This window comes from Citrus sinensis, chromosome 9 (genome assembly GCF_022201045.2).
Source record: "Citrus sinensis cultivar Valencia sweet orange chromosome 9, DVS_A1.0, whole genome shotgun sequence".
NCBI classification, from domain to species: domain Eukaryota; kingdom Viridiplantae; phylum Streptophyta; class Magnoliopsida; order Sapindales; family Rutaceae; genus Citrus; species Citrus sinensis.
Window position 1 is genome coordinate 15,930,042 of NC_068564.1, and position 20,189 is coordinate 15,950,230.

The 20,189-nt window shown below is 34.9% G+C and overlaps 2 protein-coding genes across 2 annotated transcripts; both read left to right on the plus strand.

The window, feature by feature from the left end:
- The first annotated feature begins 917 nt into the window (after window positions 1-917).
- On the plus strand, window positions 918-3,640 carry LOC102613341 (pentatricopeptide repeat-containing protein At4g14050, mitochondrial). The gene has a single exon (XM_006492466.4). The coding sequence runs from the start codon at window positions 1,427-1,429 to the stop codon at window positions 3,257-3,259; it is 1,833 nt and encodes a 610-aa protein (XP_006492529.2). The 5' UTR covers window positions 918-1,426; the 3' UTR covers window positions 3,260-3,640.
- A 5,176-nt stretch (window positions 3,641-8,816) lies between these two features.
- LOC102613825 (selenium-binding protein 2) lies at window positions 8,817-12,413 on the plus strand. The gene is made up of 7 exons (XM_006492467.3): window positions 8,817-9,135; window positions 9,758-9,953; window positions 10,509-10,736; window positions 10,994-11,225; window positions 11,317-11,424; window positions 11,535-11,807; window positions 11,956-12,413. Exons 1-7 carry the CDS (start codon window positions 8,991-8,993, stop codon window positions 12,235-12,237), a joined length of 1,464 nt encoding a protein of 487 aa, XP_006492530.2. The 5' UTR covers window positions 8,817-8,990; the 3' UTR covers window positions 12,238-12,413.
- The last annotated feature ends 7,776 nt before the right edge of the window (window positions 12,414-20,189 follow it).

Consider the following 20,189-nt stretch of genomic DNA (forward strand, 5'->3'; position numbering starts at 1 on the left):
ATTGTTGTATTTTCTGTGGTATGTTAAGAAAAATAAGAGAAATATAGGGTTAATATATTGCCTTCAAAAAAAATCTTCTTTGATGGGTTACTACTTACAATGGAATCGTAATTAATTTAGCTATGCAATCTAATAAAATGATTATTAAGTGATTGATTCACTTAGTTAAGATCAAATCAAAATTGTATCATGCAGTTTAACATACTATTTTCTTTAATTATACTATCTTTATATTTGGTAAAAGTTTCTATTATGAGTGTGATATTATCTTATGAATTAATAAATTATTGATATATTAATATTAATTAATTTATTGATATATTAATGAAATTAATAATTTTTTTAATTAATCTCAAGCCTATTAATATATCGAGTATTTAATATATTTAATTAATTAAAATAGAAAATTAAAAATTAAAATAAAATTAGATAGCAATATATGGCTATAGCAATGACAGTTACTTTAATTTCTAAATCTAGCACCATCTTGTTATTTGTTACACACTTATATTTTTTCTTGTTTCGTTTATTTTATAACTATTATTTGAAGGGTGAGGTTTTTATTTTCCTTTTTGGTAAATTAAATGATTGTTTTAGTTTCAATATTTTCAGTTTTCGTGTAGTCCCATATTTTGAAAAATATCCCAAGATATTATGTTGTTAATTTTAATAGATATTAATTTATTAAATTAACCCTAATACATTAATTTTTATTTTCTTTCAGGGTTAATTTAGTAAATTGAGGGTATTATTGTTGTTATGATAGTTGATTAGTATTATTAGGGTGAAGTTATTTGAGTCCACAAAAATACACTCTAAACCTATTGTTTAATTTAAAAAAATTATTACACAATTACCGTAAAATAAAATAATTAAAGGATAAGATTTTTTTTTTTAATTAAAGTACTCTTTACAACTATCTTTCAAAACCAAATCATCTTCTATTCTTCTCCAAAAGAAAATAACCCTAATTCATGAGCAGTTATATTTTTGTTTTGTACGCTAATCATATGTCAAAATTTAATAACTTACATTCCCCGTGCTTCGCCAGTAATAGATTAGATGGGTCATAGATAGTAAGCCAAGTCATCAAATCTTTCTCGTAGGCAGCTGTGTAGGGCATCTAAACTGATGAAAATGAAAGTAAGTTCATGCCATGAATTCGTGGTAAAAGAAAATTTTTCATCTTTTTTATTTTATGAACTATTAAGAAACAATAATATAAAAAAAAAATTATATTTTAATAAGAGTATATTAGATATACAATGACTTCATAAAACAAAAGATAAAATTTTAAATTTTATTAATAAATTTATTAAATATATAGAACCACTGAATATTTTGATGGGTATCGGCATTATTATTCCATAGTTGTTATGTGAGGTCGTTTCCCATTAAAATTTGGTACAAAAACGCAAGCTGATGAATGCAAATTTCTCACTATCTTCACCGACTCAGAGTCTGTGCCAGACACCAAATTGCACTAACAGTCAAAACATTGCATGCCCAAATCATCAAACTCGGTCTTCATCAATACGGCCCTCTACCCAATACCCTGATCGATGCTTACGGCAAATGCGATCTTGTTCAATATGCACACCACCTGTTGGAGGAAATGCCACAAAGAGACCACGTCTCATGGGCATCGATTCTTACAGCATACAACCAAGCAAACCTCCCCCAGAAAACTATCTCCATCTTCTCCACCATGCTTGCCCTCGATAAGTTGCAGCCTGACCATTTCGTGTTTGCTAGCCTCGTCAAGGCATGCGGTAGCCTAGGTGCTACTAGGCTAGGCAAGCAAGTGCATGCCTGTTTCGTGCTATCTCCGTTTTGTGATGACGATGTTGTTAAATCATCTTTGGTTGACATGTATGCGAAATGTGGATTACCCAATAATGCTCGCGCGGTTTTTGATTCAATCAAGTTGAAAAACTCGGTTTCCTGGACTGCCATGCTTTCTGCGTATGCTAGAAGTGGAAGGAAAAAGGATGCTATGGAGATTTTTGAGCAAGCTCCAGTAAGAAACCTGTTTCTTTGGACTGCTTTGGTTTCTGGACTAGTGCAAAGTAGGAATGAGATTGATGCGTTTTATTCATTTATTGAAATGAGAAGAGAAGGTGTGGATATAGTAGACCCTTTAGTTCTTTCAAGCATTGTTTGTGCTTGTGCTAATTTTGCAGTGTTAGAGCTTGGAAAGCAGATTCATGGCCTTGTTATAGCCCTTGGCTATGAATCTTGCTTGTTTATAAGCAATGCAATTGTGGATATGTATGCAAAATGTAGTGATATAATTGCAGCGAAAGACATTTTTGGAAGAATGAGGAGAAAAGATGTGGTTTCATGGACTTCAATTATAGTTGGGACAGCTCAGCACGGGCAAGCTGAAGAAACGCTGGCCTTATATGATGAGATGGTTTCAGCTGGAGTTAAGCCAAACGAAGTAACCTTTGTTGGACTGATTTATGCCTGTAGTCATGTAGGATTGGTTGGCAAAGGACGTAAACTTTTTAAATCTATGATTGAGGATTATGGGATTACACCCTCCTTGCAGCATTATACATGCTTATTGGATCTTCTCAGTCGATCTGGGCATCTTGATGAAGCTGAGAATCTCATAAAAGCAATGCCATTTGAGCCTGATGAACCAACTTGGGCGGCATTATTAAGTGCTTGCAAGCACCATCGAAACACTGAAATGGGAACAAGAGTTGCTAATCATCTGCTGAGTTTAAAACCTGAAGATCCTTCAAGCTACATACTGTTATCAAATGTTTATGCCAGTGCTGCTATGTGGCAGCATGTATCCAAAGTGAGAAAATTAATGTCAGTTATGGAAGTTAAAAAGGAGCCTGGATATAGTTACATTGAATTTGGAAAAGGAAGCCATATTTTTTATGCAGGAGAGACATCTCATCCTTTGAAGGATGAGATATTCGAACTGTTAACGGAGTTAGATGCCGAAATGAAAAGAAGGGGTTATGTTCCTGATACAAGCTCTGTATTGCACGATATGGAACAGAAAGAGAAGGAAAGGCAGTTGTTTTGGCATAGTGAGCGGTTGGCTGTGGCATATGGGCTGCTGAAGTCTGTTCCAGGGACTGTCTTAAGGGTAGTGAAAAACCTTCGTGTTTGTGGAGATTGTCATATCGTTATGAAAATGATTAGCAGGATCACAAAGAGGGAAATTGTTGTCCGGGATGCCACCAGATATCATCATTTCAAGGATGGGAAATGTTCATGCAATGACTTTTGGTAATTATATAATTTTGTTGTCAGTTGCCAGGATATTCATTATCCTAGTTCGACGTAATGGATTGTTTAGCGTGGCAGACTTGGGGGTTGTCTAGTGTCCCTCATGGTTCATTTAGGATCTGAACTTCCTGCTCACATCTGTTGGATTATGGCATTCCCAAAGATTAAATTTCTAAATCCATATTTGATGCTTCTATCCAACCATTCTTACACATTTTGACTGCACTCCCTTTTAAATTCCTGGGATAAATTAAACTTATTATCCCTTTTACCTTATGATCCACTACTTACCTCATTATGGTTGTACCTCTATAATAAAAGGCTTGACCTTGTTCATTGTACACTTGACAATATGACAAAGATTAAGATAGATTATATTATATTATTGTGCTGGTATAGTTTCTCTTATTTGTCTTTGTTATGTAACATTAACTAGATTTTAGAATTGTACTCAAGAAACTGTTTTCTAAAACTTTTTGCCCTGCAGGAAAAATAAAACAGTATTGAATTCTTTTAGATATGGTGTTTATCTCTTTCTGCTGCATTGTTGAGAAAGGTTGAAAATTTCTATTTGTGGAGTTTAATAATAAAGTATGTAATTTCAATTTTGTCAAAATTTGAGCTGGAGCTTCTTGTCATGGCCTCACAGTGTTATGGTCACTTTGGACCAGTAGAAATTATGCTCTTTCAGAAAAGTTAACGTAAGATCCTCAAAAAGTATTTTATGCAGGGCTGAAATTTTTCAGAGACATTTAGGCTTGTTATACAAGTGATGTTGTAGCTGCAGGGGACACACGAGTTGAATACTTTTTAGGATTTTTTTCTCGTTGGGGAACTGCCTACAGAAGGCTGTTTAAAGCTATAAACTCAACGAGAATTGGACAGACTTGGGAGCTTTTGTTCGAAATTGGAAGGGCGAAGTGCTGGTTGCTGCCGGAAATTGTGCTGTTTAGAGATGGCGATGGGGTAGGGTGAGGGTGGGGAGGCCTATCCGACCAAATTAAAAATTTCGTTTATATTCCCTACCTCATTCTCTAATAAATTTAGTGTGGTCTTGGATGCTTGCGAATAGGATGAAGCTGGTCTTGGATTCGGTTATCTCAGAATCACAGAGTGCGTTTGTTCCGGGTAGGGCGATCACTGACAACATCCTTATTGCTACTGAAATTGTTCATTATCTGAAACGCAAGAAACAAGGCAAGGCTGGGATAGCTGCACTTAAAATAGATATGTCTAAAGCTTATGATCGCATTGAATGGTTGTTTCTGGAATCTATGATGCTGCGCATGGGATTCGATGAGGGTTGGGTTGCACTTATCATGATGTGTGTCTCTACTGTGAGCTACAAGGTGTGTAGGAATGGGGAGGAAGTAGGGCCAATAGTCCCAGGCCGGGGCCTTCGACAAGGGGACCCGTTGTCTCCTTATCTATTTATCATTTGTGCGGAGGGGCTTAGTTCTTTAATTCGGAATCGGGAAAGGGCAGGACTAATACATGGGGCTAAAGTGGCAAGAAGTGCCCCCACTGTTTCTCATTTGTTTTTTGCTGATGATTGTTTCCTTTTCTTTAAGGCTACTCCAAGCGAAGCTCGCATCATGAAGAGTTTGCTGGCTATTTATGGGACTGCATCTGGGCAGCAGGTGAATTATAATAAATCGGTGGTCTCTTTCAGTGCAAATATGGATGAGAATTCCATAAGCCCAGTATGTGGAATCTTGGAAGTTTCGGCTACTTGTAATCATGGATCCTATTTGGGTTTGCCATCTTTGATTGGAAGGAAGAAGAGTGCAGTTTTTGCTTTTATAAAAGAGAGGGTCTGGCAGCGGCTTCAGGGCTGGAATAAGAAATTTCTAAGCAAGGCTGGGAAGGAGATTATGCTGAAAACAGTCGCCCAATCCATGCCAAATTATGCCATGAATATCTACCTACTACCCCTTGACCTATGTAAGGAGTTGGAGCTTATGATGAATGCTTATTGGTGGGGAAATACTAGTAATGGTGGCCGAGGCATTCACTGGTTTAGATGGGAGTTAATGTGTAAACCAAAAGCAATGGGGGGTATTGGATATAAAAGGCTTCATGACTTCAATATAGCCATGTTAGGTAAACAATGCTGGAAGCTAATTACTAATCCGAACTCATTGGTAGCACGAATTCTCAAGGCTCGATACTATCCTAGATCATCTTTTGCTGATGCCACTGTTGGCTTTAATCCAAGCTATACCTGGAGATCAATTATGGCTGCCAAGCATGTCATAGTTAAGGGTAGTCGCATACAAATTGGGAGTGGACAGCAGGTTCATATCACTGAGGATCCTTGGCTTCCTGATGCTGATAATGGTTTCATTACCACTGACTTGCCTGAGAATATTGCAAAGGCTACGGTAAACTGTCTGATGGTTCCGGGACAGCGGCGATGGGACACTGATCTGGTCACAGATGTGTTCAATACCAGGGACGCAGCTCTGATTTTACAGGTGCCTCTCAGCACTCGACAAGTTCCTGATCGTTGGTTTTGGCTTGCCGATCCAAAGGGTGAATTTACTGTCAGAAGCTGCTACAACTTACTCAACTCTGTTTCTGATAATCCACATAGCAAGGTGTGGAAGTTCCTATGGGGTTTGGAAGTTCCAGGTAAGGTGAAACACTTCCTTTGGCGTGCCTTAAAGAATATTTTGCCTACTGCGGATAATCTTTTGCCTAGGAGGGTTGATGTATCACCTCTTTGTCCCATTTGTAGTGCTGTTAATGAGTCTGTTTTCCACTGTCTGGTTGATTGTGTATTGGCAAAATCTTGCTGGTTACTGCCTTCTCTTGGTTTGGGTGGCAGTTGCTTCTTTTTTGTTGAGTGGATGGAGCAAATCTTTACTAAATGTCGTAAGGAAGATTGTCAGCTAGTCGTAATGGTGTGTTGGCGGCTTTGGCTTAATCGAAATGATAAAGTGTGGAATGGACATAGTAGTAGTGCCAGAAGTTTAGTAAATGCTGCTGGTCATTATCTGTTTAGTTGGCAAGAAGCTAAGAAGCATAATTTTGTCACTGTTGGGGAAGAGCAGGAGCAGCTGGGCCATGGCTCGGTGTGTTGGGGTAAGCCCCCTCAGGGCTGGTTCAAATGTAATGTGGATGCAGGGGTTTTTAGCTCTCAAAGTCGTTATAGCTTTGGAGGAGTGATTAGAGATTCTGGTGGGGCTTTCATTGCGGCTAAGTGTCAAAGATTCCTTGGTCTGCAGGGGTTTTTAGCTCTCAAAGTCGTTATAGCTTTGGAGGAGTGATTAGAGATTCTGGTGGGGCTTTCATTGCGGCTAAGTGTCAAAGATTCCTTGGTCTGTATCATTCCCGTGAGGCTGAAGCTTTGGCTGTCCGTGAGGCTTTGAGTTGGATTAAGAACCTGAAGTTGTCAAAGATTATTGTTGAAATAGATTGCCTGAGTGTCTACTCTGCCTTAATTACTCCAATTACTAGTCCTAACGGTTTTGGGTTAACGGATTGTCAAACTATAGCTCAGCTTATTGGAGAAGTGAGATTCTCTTTTGTGCGTAGATCTGTGAATGTCGCTGCCCATAAAGTGGCTAGGGTGGGGGGTTCTATGTCAGATCCGGGAGAGTGGAGGACTGTTCCACCTCCATGGTTATGTCCGTTGTTGATTGTTTCTTAAGATTAATATAATTCATTTCAAAAAAATAAAAATAAAAATAAAAAATAAAAAATAAATTTAGTGTGGTAGGAATAAGAAATTCTCATGTGAGGAATAATTTCTTCATTCTTACTCCATTTTCTATTTACTTATTTTACAATAAATATGAAAATATGATTTTAGTAAATTAAAAATTAGATATTTAAATAAAATCATCACCATGTTATAAAGTATCTAAATTATTTATAAAAAAAAAAACTCTTAAAGTTTGAAACAATATTTTGAAATAATATCAAAATTGAAAAATATTTGAAAAGAACAACATCTTAAAAGAAAAAAGAAAATATAACAATGTTTTAAGGTTGAATAATAAGAATTATCTTGTAGGACTTTTTTTACTTATAGCCTATTTATATTAGATAAAAATAAACAGAATATTTATTAACCAACATTGTAAATTGATGAAACAAAAATTATTAAATAAGAATTAAAAAATATTTATATATAATAGGGATTGGAGTGGGAGTACAAAATCAAACATTATCCTATTAAGAATATGAAGATTATTTTTCCTATATTCCCCACCTCATTTCTTAAAAATTATTCAAAATTTTTCTCATTTAAGATGGGGCACAAATACGTAGAAGATCTTATCATCCCTAATTCTGCTTGTTTATTTTAGTCGTTTATGGTGATGTTGATTTTTGTTACAATCTATAAATAAATAATAGTTTAGAGTGCAATGAAAATCGAACTGCTTTTATTTATATATACATATACATATATATATATATATATATATCCTCAGTCGGAAGCGATATATTAGACCTGTAATAAGTTTAGTTTAGAAATTTACTCCCTTGAAAAGATATTCACCCATGTTTCATATTTTTTATGAAAGGGAATAAAAAGCGATCATAAAAAGCTAGAATGTTCATGGCACCAACCTAGTAAATGCAGTGCATTAAGTTTTTGGGTGAACATCTAAATTTGATTAAAAAAAACAGAAAAACTCAGCGTGAGATCCGTCTACCGTTTCCACAAGATTAATCCAATGAGGCTTTGTTAGAATAATAGATCTTGTATTATTTTACTTTATAACCTACTAAATCTAATTTTAAAAAATTAGTGAAATCCTATTGTCATATAATAAAACACCGCTGATTGGACCCACTGCCGATGATGTGGCTGGCGGGTCTAACCTCAATTTTTTTCCGGAATTTCAGGGTGCGTTTGGGATTAAGATTGGGCAGTTGTAGCTTAAAAGCTACAGCACTAAAGTGTTTGATAAATACTAACTATTGTAACTTTTAAACTATATTGTTATGATTTTTCACTTATATAATATAAAATTTATTATATCTTTAATAATTTTATTAAAATTATTATTTAAATTTTATATTTATTATATATTATTAATTTTTATTTCATAATTATAATTTTTTTTTCACAACAACTGTAGCTTAAAAACTACAACACTTCAATCTCAAACGCACCCTCAGTCACCAATTAGCAATCACCGTCAGCTAGAATCGTCAAACAATCACAATTGACCAAATTTCAACATCTCTTATCTCACAGCACAGAGCCATAGACCTAGACTCCCGCCAAGTATTATTATTTGATCCAAAAACTATGACACATCGACTACCACGTTGAGAGTAGGTCCCATTAACTCAGACACGCTAGAGATAAGATCCCATCAGATCAGTTAACGCCCATATATTTGACACGTGTTAAATAATCAGCCCTTGATTAGCACATGAGAAATAGAAAGACGACGACGAGATCGTTTTTTTCCCCATAAGGGTATTATAGCGCAGAAATCGATACATCCCATCTAGACATCAGGATAAAGCCAAGGAAGCTGACCACATCCAAACGACGTTAACAATGGAAATGCCAACTCTGGACGTAACTTCTTCACTCTCCGTTAAAAAAAAAAAAAAAAAAAAATCCCGTGTGTCAGTTATAAGATATAAAATCTCGTACAGCTCTTGCATCAGCGTGTGATTGCGTTCTTATCATCCATTCGCTTCCTATCTTGATCTTTCTTCAAAGTCTTTGTGTTGTTCTGTCTGTGTTTTTTTTCTTGTAAGAAATGGCAACTGATACTGTGGTGGCTGAACACCGGTCGAGCAATAATGGGCATGGTTGCTGCGCGAAAGGGCCTGGGTATGCAACTCCACTCGAAGCCATGTCTGGTCCTAGAGAGAAACTTCTCTATGTCACTTGTCTTTACACTGGTACATCTTCTTATTTATAATTTAGAATTACTATTAATATTATTTTGCACGTGTTCAGTGAAGCAATACTTTAAAACTTAGCTATGCAATTCAATTCGCGAGACCCAGATGGCGAGATTTTCCTAGATGCCTATAAACAATTTTTTGGATATTCACTTACATTTTTTTTTATTAATTTTAGGGACATCTATGTTAAATCTGACTTACCGTCTGTATGAAAAAAGAAAATGAAAGTATTTGAAAAGTTATAGTACCATAAAGAAATCTTGTTGAAAAGGGTTACAAGAGATTAGAGCCGTATAAAGCTAAAATTTTAACTGAAAATTGTAAATTATTTTTATTCAGATTTATCTGGATGAAAGAAAAGCTGTTTCTATATTTTTCCAGTTTTGACAGTGAGATTGATGGTTAGGTGAAAACGATGTGTTTCGATTTCGAAGTTATATTAGAGTTATAAATCATGCTTCTTGATGATTTATTGATGTAGACTCCAAGTTTGGTTTATTTGTTTCGATCCTGTAATTCAATTTGTACTGGCTTTATATAAACTTATTTGGCTCATTAACAGACTTGCTGACCAGGTTGCTTCTTCCCCTGTTGATTCTACTATTTTTCTATGCAGGTACTGGAAGAGAGAAGCCTGATTACCTAGCGACAGTGGATGCGGATCCTAGCTCTTCTTCTTATTCAAAAGTTATTCATCGGCTCCCTGTGCCATACATTGGTGATGAACTACATCATTCGGGATGGAATTCATGTAGCTCATGCTATGGAGATTCATCTGCTCAACGGCGTTTTCTTGTCTTGCCTTCTTTGGTGTAAGAAATCAACATCTACTTTATATTACAGGCTTGCATCTAATTCTCAGTGTAAGGAATACCAGATGAGTAATAAACTTAGAATTTGGCTTCTATTTTTGTCATATCAAAATCTGAATATCATTTCAGATGCTTGATAATTCATTTTAGTCAATGAATATCGCTTCCGACTGAGGATAATGTTTTCATAGATTTACCTGACAGACAAAACTTATTTGGCTCTAAACACAGTGATTGATTTTGAAAGGTCAAAATGTCCCCTAATTTGACAAGTTTTGCTCCCTTTTTTTTTCTAATAACTTAGTTTGCAGGATCCATCTGTTATATATAACTAATTTTTTCACTTCTTATCTTCCTTAACGTAGTTATCAATGTTATTGTTTGTCATTAACCAGATATACCAATGCACAATATTCATAGCCTATATAAATTGTATTCATTTGGGGTAAGTGAGGGCATCATCTAGGAAAATCAAAACACATTGCACGTATTATATAAATGCATCAAGATTTGTAAAGAAAAAGAATTTAAATAAATTATCCTTGTTACTTTCAGATCTGGTCGTATATACGTAGTTGACACACAAAAAAATCCAAGGGCTCCCTCTTTGCATAAAGTTGTTGAGCCTGCAGATATTGTACAGAAGACAGGATTATCTTATCCTCACACGGCTCATTGCCTTGCTTCTGGTGATATCCTGGTGTCATGCCTTGGAGATAAGGATGGAAATGCTGAGGGAAATGGATTTCTTCTCCTTGACTCAGAATTCAATGTGAAAGGAAGGTAAAACAATAGATTTGTGTAAACTTGAGCTACTATCTTGCTTTTTTCGTGCTATTCACTATTCTAAATAATGTAAACTTGAGCTTAAAAAACAGATTCATGCAAGTGATGTTGCAAATTATTTGAACAATGTGAGGCGGTGATATTCTTTGTCATTAGTTCAGCAAATAAAAAATATTCACATATGATTGAGTTTTGAGCAAGCGCACATTAATCAAGTGACAGTGTATAACCCTTTTTCATGCACATGTTTTCAGATGGGAAAAACCAGGTCACAGTCCTGCTTTCGGTTATGATTTCTGGTACCAACCTCGACACAAAACAATGATCAGCTCATCATGGGGAGCACCCCTGGCTTTCACCAAAGGCTTCAACCTTCAGCATGTCTCTGATGGTCTTTATGGGAGGCATCTGTTTGTGTACAGCTGGCCGGATGGTGAATTGAAACAGACATTAGATCTTGGTAATACAGGCCTCATACCACTGGAGGTAATTATCGTAAACAGGATATACAGTCAATTTTTCACAATTAACATGTGCCTATGGATGAACAAGCTTTCTTGGTCACACTTGTATGCAGATAAGGTTCTTGCATGATCCCTCTAAAGATATAGGGTTTGTAGGTTGTGCCTTAGCAAGTACCATGGTTCGGTTTTCCAAAACCCAAGATGGATCATGGAATCATGAGGTATGTAAATCTCTGTTTATGCCAGTGTGAGTGAATGGTTGGCCTTAAATTTTGTTCTGTTGTCTTGCACTATGATCTGCAGCATATGGTAATTAGCTATAACATTTCAGGTTGCAATATCAGTGAAATCTCTGAAGGTGCAAAATTGGATACTTCCTGAGATGCCAGGGCTTATTACTGACTTTCTGATTTCTCTTGATGATCGGTTTCTTTACTTCTCCAACTGGCTTCATGGAGATATTCGACAGTATAACATTGAGGATCCCAAAAATCCTGTATTGACAGGCCAAATCTGGGTCGGGGGGCTGTTTCGGAAAGGAAGTCCTGTAGTGGCTGTAACAGATGATGGTCAGCCATATCAGTCTGATGTTCCAGAGGTCCAGGTCTGTATGATATTCATTTTTCTATTTAAAACTATAATGTTATGGTGTCGGCCTCTTATCAGCCGATGGGAAATCTGAAAATTCAGTATGTGATGATACTTTGTCAATTGTCTTATATACTTGTGAAAATTCTATTCATTTTGTATAGGGGCATCGTTTGAGAGGGGGACCTCAGATGATTCAGTTAAGCTTAGATGGGAAGCGGCTCTATGTTACCAACTCGCTCTTTAGTGCATGGGATTGTCAATTTTATCCTGAACTCAAGGAGAAAGGATCCCACATGCTACAGATTGATGTCAACTCCGAGAAGGGTGGTATGGCTATCAATCCAAACTTTTTTGTGGACTTTGAAGCTGAACCTGATGGTCCTGCCCTAGCTCATGAGATGAGGTATCCTGGTGGTGATTGCACTTCAGATATATGGATTTAACCATCTTAATCTATTCTGGCAATAAACGGTGTCCATTATGTCCAGATAGGATACCGCTTTGATTGATGGGGTGATTACGTTTGTATGTGGAAGTCAGTGTCCGTTCTGGTTCTGGAATAGCCAGTTTAAGATAATGGTTTGATTTATGCAGTAAATAAACTTTTTACCTTGTATAACTGCTCCTGATGAATGTTTTACTGTTAATATTGTTGATTCTCAAACGTAGAACACTTGCTTCAGAAATGAATTACCTACAAGCAATACGACTAATTTGCACAACTTAATAGTAACAATTTTTTAACGTATTTCCATGCTATTATGATGAATAACAAATAAAACATAATAAAATAAAGCTGCTAAATCTTTGATTCTCTTTGTCACATATTAGAACGGGCATGCATCCTAGTACGGACAAAGCAAAGGAGGATATATTGCCCTCCTTTTTGTGGTTAATTACATTACAAATAAAATTAAAATGAATAGTCATAAATGAGCTTTGTGACAGTGCAAACTCAATATCTTTAAAATAGGGGTGGGTAAAAATATTTGGACAAGCTCAGGCCCATGGGTTTAAGGCTCGGTCCGCATCATGAAATCATGGATATGGGTTTAAAAATTTAAAGCACAATCCGAGTAGGCTTGGTTAAGAGCTTTTGCAAATTAAAAAAATTAAATTAAATTAAAAAATTATTTTTTAATTAAAAGAGTTAAATTCTTCGTTCCATTCCAGATTAACATCTTTTTTAATAAAGATGGGTCTTGAGTTTCTATGTAAATTACAATACATAAACATAATTAGTATCTAAAAAATAAATAACTTTAATTTATAATAATAAATAATAAGAAGAAAATAAAAAGGAATAAAGAAAAAAAATACAAATATTTACTTAGAGGTGACAGGCTCATTCAAAGGAGCAATTAATTTTTTTTGTAATAATAATAATCATCTTATTTTAAGTATTTTTTTAATTTATAGCTTAATTAAAAATTTATTTACTAAAATTATTAAAGACCCAAGTTTGCCCCAGGGATCAGAATTTTTTCCTAATATGATTATATCCTGAGCAAATAAGTTAATTGTTGATTGGTAGTTAATAAATAAAAAAATAAAAGAAGTTGAATCTTACCTATATACTACCACTAAAAAACGCATGGCAGAAGATCTTAGAAATCAGATTAGGAGAGCAACCTTTTTCCTAGCCTAGACCTACTCAAGTGGGACAAACTTTCACAGGGCCTGGACCTAATTGCCAACCCTATTTAAAAAAAAAATATGAATCTACTTTCAAGTATTTTAAAAGAAAAATTTCCATAGTCAAACTATCAATCTTAAAAACAACGCCTTACTCTGATCTGACAGAAGAATGGAAATAGTAATTGCAGAAGAAAATCATGCCAATTAAAAACATTTTACCTGCCCTTACAATCATCCCTTCAAAACTCTCACTAGGAATAAACCATCTTCCCATTATGGCAACTCCATTTCCCATATATAGATATGAAATGCTCACTAAAAGAGAGACGACGTACCTAGATTAGGAGGCCTTAGCTTCTCCCACATTTTCTACTGTCACAGAAAATGTGATAAATGTTATTGAAAAAGATTTTGAACTGGATAAAACTCTCCTCCATAATGATTTTTATTCAGATAATAATAAAGAAAAAAGACTTTGGTTTTTTAAACATTTTTTAAATCAAAGAAAAGAAATTCAAGAGACATATTATGAATTTGTAAATTCACATAAAATTCATATATTATTTTTTGATTGGTTTGAGATATATTCTTCGAATAACAACATTTCTTATCCTTTTAAAGAATCAAACCCTATTACTGTTAGGAAGAAAATCCATGAGTGGAATCTTTCTGATAGCAATAGAGTCATAGAATCTGAGCATCCACCTCTTAGGAGTTTAGCTATAAACCACGGTGAACCTTCTGTTGAGATTAGAGCCTCACCTTATAAAATCCCTAAACCAAATGATTCTGATGCGAATTTAAGTAGTATTATTCAACAGAATAATTTCTGTAATACTAACTTAAATACAATAGGAAAACAGTTGACTAGGATAGAAAGCCAATTCCAAAGGTCAACCATAGCCGTTTCTCCTATTAGCACAAAATCGGATTCTGACAAAAAGCTTAAGGAACCTATTTTCAAACCTTTTCAAGTTTCAAAAACTAGCCAAAAGCTTGTTCAAGAGTCAAAATCTGATTTTGCTAAAGCCATTAGAGACCAATTAGATAGAATATAAGCTTCTTCTTCTTCTTCTAAGGTCCAGATAGCCCCAGATAGTGCCCAATCTAGCAAGATTAGTGTACTAGAACATGACAATGTTTCTATAGCCTCTCCAGATATAGAAGCATTTAAAGATGAACCATCTGCTCCTAAAGCCAACAAAATCCATTGGGAATTAGCCTTACTTACTGTCAAGACTCCACCAGATCTAGTTATAAATAATAGACCGAGTGCTTTAAATCAATAGCGATTTAATGCATCTTCTGTCTATGAGTGGAATATTGATGGTATGTCTGAGTACAACATCTTAGGATTGTTGCAACAGATGACCATGGCAGCTAATGCCTATAAAACACAAGCGGGAACTTTTGATAGAGCCATAGCAGAAATTCTCGTTGCTGGTTTTACTGGTCAACTTAAAGGTTGGTGGGATAATCTTCTCACTCGACAACAACAATTAGATATCCTAAATTCCATTCAAGTTGATGAGAATGGAACCCCCATTCTTGATGAATTCAATAGTCCAATTCAGGATGCTGTTGCTACCCTGATTTTGACTATATCCCTTCATTTTATAGGTGACCCTTCGCACCTTAGGGATAAGAACGCTAAGTTACTACACAATCTGAGATGTAGGAAACTTAGTGAATTCCAAAGCTATAAAACCACATTCTTTACCAGACTTTTCCTTAGGGATGATGCAAATCATATAACTTGGAAGGAGAAGTTCCTTGCAGGTTTACCGACCCTACTATGAGAAAAGGTTAGGAATTCCATTAAAGTCCTGTATGACAACCGTATTCCTTATGACGAGCTTACCTACGGTGAACTTGTCGGTTTTGTCAACAAGGAAGGTTTAAAGATTTGTCAAGATTTGAAGTTACAGAAACGACTAAAATGGGAGCTTAGGAAATCTAAGCAAGAATTAGGTAGTTTCTGTAAACAATTCAATTATGACCCCTTTAAAACTTCTACTTCTAAGGATTGTAATGGTAAGTGTTCTTCGAAACCTTACAAAAAATATTACAAATCAAAAAGCCATAAGAAACCCTTTCAAGATTTTAGAGAACCTTTTTATAAGAAACCCTCGAGGCCTTATAAGAAGCTCAACTTCTCTAAAAAGAAAGAGTTTAGAGCCAAAACAAAAACCCCTTTTAACTACAAAGAAGCCACATGTTACAAATGTGGAAAGAAAGGCCATACTGTAAAATTCTGTCGTATGAGCAGAAAGCTCCATGAGCTTGGCCTAGACGAAGAGATATTTTCTAAAGTTGCCCCTTTACTAATAGAGTCCTCTGACTTTGAGTCTTCCATGACGGGAGATAGTGAACCTCTACAGGTTGATGAGTTAAATGACTCTGAATCTGTTTCTTCTAGTGATTCCGACACCAGTAATTCAGATTCTTATTTAAAGAAAATCAATGTTTTAACCAAAGACCAAGAAACCTTTCTTGAGCTTATTAAACATTTTTCTGATCCGAATCTTCAAAAAGAATACCTAGATAAACTTTTAAAAACCTTGGATTCTAATAAAGTAGAAACTTCTATAGTCCCAATTGTTAAAAAGAATTCTTACGACCTCACTGAAATCCTTGACAAAAAGAAAACAAAGAAAGCAACTCCTAATATACAGGATCTTCAAAAAGAGATTAAAGAAATCAAACTTGAGATTAAAGAATTAAAAGAAAAACAAAAGAATGATTCTGAAATCATTCAATTTCTCTTACAAAAACAATTACAAGATAATTCTGATAAAGAAGTTGAATCCGATGGTGATAATGAACAAAATCTTGAAAACATTGAATCTGTACCCAATGATTTTCTGTTTGTTTTAAAACAAATCACCACCAGAAAATACTTGATTAAAATCACTTTAATTTTTTCTGAAGATTTTAAAATTGACACCATTGCCCTTTTTGACACTGGTGCCAACTTAAATTGCATCAAAGAAAATATCGTCCCTAAAAAATTTCATGAAAAGACAAAGGAAAGACTGTTAGCCGCCAATAATTCAAAACTAAAAATTAAATCAAAAGTTGATGCCTCAGTACATAACAATGGTTTTGAATTCAGAACTTCCTTTCTTCTTACAAATAACATACACCATACTGTCATTTTAGGAACTTCGTTTATAAATCTTATCACCCTATATACTGTCAATTATGATAGTATATCTTTTAAAGCAAAAAATCAAAAACTTGTTTTCCCTTTTATTGAGAAACCAAAAACAAGAAACTTAAATATTGTTAAAGCTTGTTCTGTTTACCAGAACCAAATCAATGTCATACTTAAATCTAAACAAAATAACTTGCTTTGTTTAAAAAAGGATTTAAGTTTACAAAGAATTGAAAGCCAATTACAAAAGGACTTAATACAAAGAAAATTTTCTGATTTTAAAGATCTCATTGAAAAAGAAATATGCGCTAATTTATCATCTGCTTTTTGGAACAGAAAACAACATTTGGTAGATTTGCCCTATGAAAATTCTTTTGATGAAAAAAAAATACCCACTAAAGCTCGTCCAATCCAAATGAACATGGAATTGAAACAACACTGTAAAAATAAGATAAAAGATTTAGAAACTAAAGGACTCATTATAAAATCTAGATCCCCGTGGTCTTGTGCCGCTTTTTATGTAAGTAAAAATTCCGAAATAGAAAGAGGAACACCAAGACTTATAATAAATTACAAACCCTTAAATAAAGCATTAAAATGGATTAGGTATCTCATACCTAATAAAAAAGATTTGCTCCAGAAATTGTGTTCTGCTTTTATTTTTTCAAAATTTGACATGAAATCTGGTTTTTGGCAAATTCAAATTCACCCTAAAGACCGTTATAAAACTGCCTTTACTGTTCCTTTCGGACAGTATGAATGGACTGTAATGTCATTTGGACTAAAGAATGCACCCTCAGAATTTCAAAGAATCATGAATGATATTTACAATCCTTTTTCTGAGTTTTGCATTGTTTATATAGACGATGTGTTGATTTTTTCTCAAACCATTGATCAGCATTTCAAACATTTAAAAACCTTTTACCTTGCCACTAGAAAGGCTGGCCTAGCCATTTCTAGTTCTAAAGTCTCATTGTTTCAAACTAAAGTCAAATTCCTTGGTCACTATATTTCCAAAGGAACTATTACGCCTATTGAGCGATCACTTTTATTTGCTGATAAATTTCCTGATAAAATTCTTGATAAAACACAATTACAAAGGTTTTTAGGTAGTTTAAATTATGTTCTTGATTTCTGTCCTAACATCAATAGGATGTCTAAACCACTACATGATAGGTTAAAAAAGAATCTCGTTGCTTGGACAGATGAACATACTAAAGCTGTTAGACTAATAAAAAATTCTGTTAAAGACATTCCATGTTTATTTCTTGCAAATCCTGCATTACCTAAAATTGTTGAAACAGATGCATCAGATTTAGGTCATGGAGGCATATTAAAACAAAAGGAAGATAATAAAAAACAAATATTACAATATGTTTCAGCTCACTGGAACGATTGTCAGAAAAACTATTCTACTATAAAAAAAAGAAATTCTTTCTATTGTTCTGTGCATTTCGAAATTTCAAAGCGATCTGTTAAATAAAAAATTTTTGCTTAGAATTGATTGCAAAGTTGCAAAACATGTTTTAGAAAAAGATGTTCAAAACATTGCATCGAAACAGATTTTTGCACGATGGCAAGCCATTTTGAGTGTTTTTTATTTTGATATTGAGTTTATTAAAGGAGATATAAATTCTCTCCCTGATTTTCTAACCAGGGAATTCCTTCAAAACAGATAAATACCGCCCAAAAGGAACAACAAAGGGAAAGGGATCCTCAAAGACCATGTGTCCCAGACACCTTCTAAAGCCTCCCAATCTTCCCCTCCTAAAGAAAAATTACTTTCTTCAGTCATGCCAATCAAATCATGGATCGATATGATTGAAGACGAAGAAGCCAAATCTAAAGCCATCGCCTCTCAAGATCAGGTAAATGAATGGATGAAATCCATTTCTAAATCCCCTGAACTTATGCTTGCATTACAAAGCTTTTCTCAAAGTCGGATTTCCTCTAAAGAAGAAAAATCCATTTCTAAAGAAATTTCTAAAGCCTCTTCACAAAATGTAGTTCTTTCTGGAGAAAGTTCATCATCCCAGATTGTTCTTTTCCAAACAAAGCTTTCAAAGAAAACTTCGGATTGGTATGATAAAGCTCATTTTCAAAATGTTTTATCCATGGAAGATGGTTTTTACCACACTGATCATTTTCAAGCAATTTCAAATATTTTCCCTAAGGGATGGTTTTTCAAACCTTGGGACTTAACAAGGCTCCAGTGTTATTATCAAAGCATTTTGGAGTCTACTGAGTCTGTAAAATTTAAACATTTCTTCCTTAGCGAAGCCCATACAGAACCAGCCTACTCCACTGCCACTATCCTAAAGGTTTTGAGCCCAAAACAATGGGGAGACCAACTCCATAAACTAAAACTCTTCCCCGCCAATTTTCAAATGCGTTTGCCACACTGTCTGTCCTATTCTTACTGGGACTATCAACAGGCCAGGTTTAACACATTTTTTTATCCAAAACCCAAAGAAAACCTATTCTTGGTTATTTTTCTTCAACTAAAAAATAACCGTCCAAAGCCTTCCAAACTGGTTCCAGTAGTGGTGGAATTATTTTGGCCCATGCCCCTGAAATCCTCACTCAAAATGCCATCCAGTGCCTAAATCTTTTTAAAACCCATTATATACCTACAGAGTCTGAGAAACGATTTCCTCCTTTTCTCTGCTTCTGTACAAATTTCTTTCTTCCTTGGGTATGGATGTGGAACTTCTGATACCATCCACAAGATGCCCAACTAATTTTACAAAAAACCTTTAAAGTCAAATGGTGGTCAAAATTTGATGAACAGTCCAAATTGACTGTTAATATGATCGAAAATTAGCTCTCCTCTAAAAACCTTCTACACCCAACCATCAAAGATATTAAAGCCCAAGGAACCTTCCTTACCCAAAAATCCAAAGCCCAATCTCTATTGGCAAGTGCCAAAACAGAAGAAGAATATTTTAAAGGCATGGAACAGCTGCTTGCATCTAGATCTGAGCCATCTGTTGCCAGCTCATCCGACAACGAAAGTGCAAAGCCCTTTATATCCCTTGGTGACGACAATGAAGACGACTGCTTCGGGATCTTCCCTCCGATAAAGCACTAAAATATTATTTGTAATTATTTGTACTATTTCTTTCTCGCTACTGTAAAAAAAATAAAAATTAAAAAATTAAAAAAAATTAAAAAAAAAAAAAAAGAAAAAGAGTAAAATTGTTTGTAATTATTTTGCCGGGTGGTCCTCTGGACACAAGTGAGAGCGCACATGTCTCTTCACCCGGATAATTTTAAAGCTACAGTTTCACTACAGTGAAGAAGCTACAGTTTCGCTACAGTGATGAAGCTACAGTTTCGCTACAGTTGTGAAGCTACAGACTCGCTACAGTTAAAGATCCAGTCTTTGTATTTAAATCGGGAGGAAGACTTAGACTCCTCAGATTTTTTGAATTCTATTTTTTCTTCCTTCTTCTCCTTCTCTCTCTCTCTCTCTCTCTCTCTCTCTCTCTATTTCTCTCTGGGAATCAGGGATCGGAAGACGACAAGGAATTCTCCTGTCTTCAGATTAATTTCCCATTTCTTCTGTAATACTTTCCTTTAAAGAAAAACAAAGCAGGG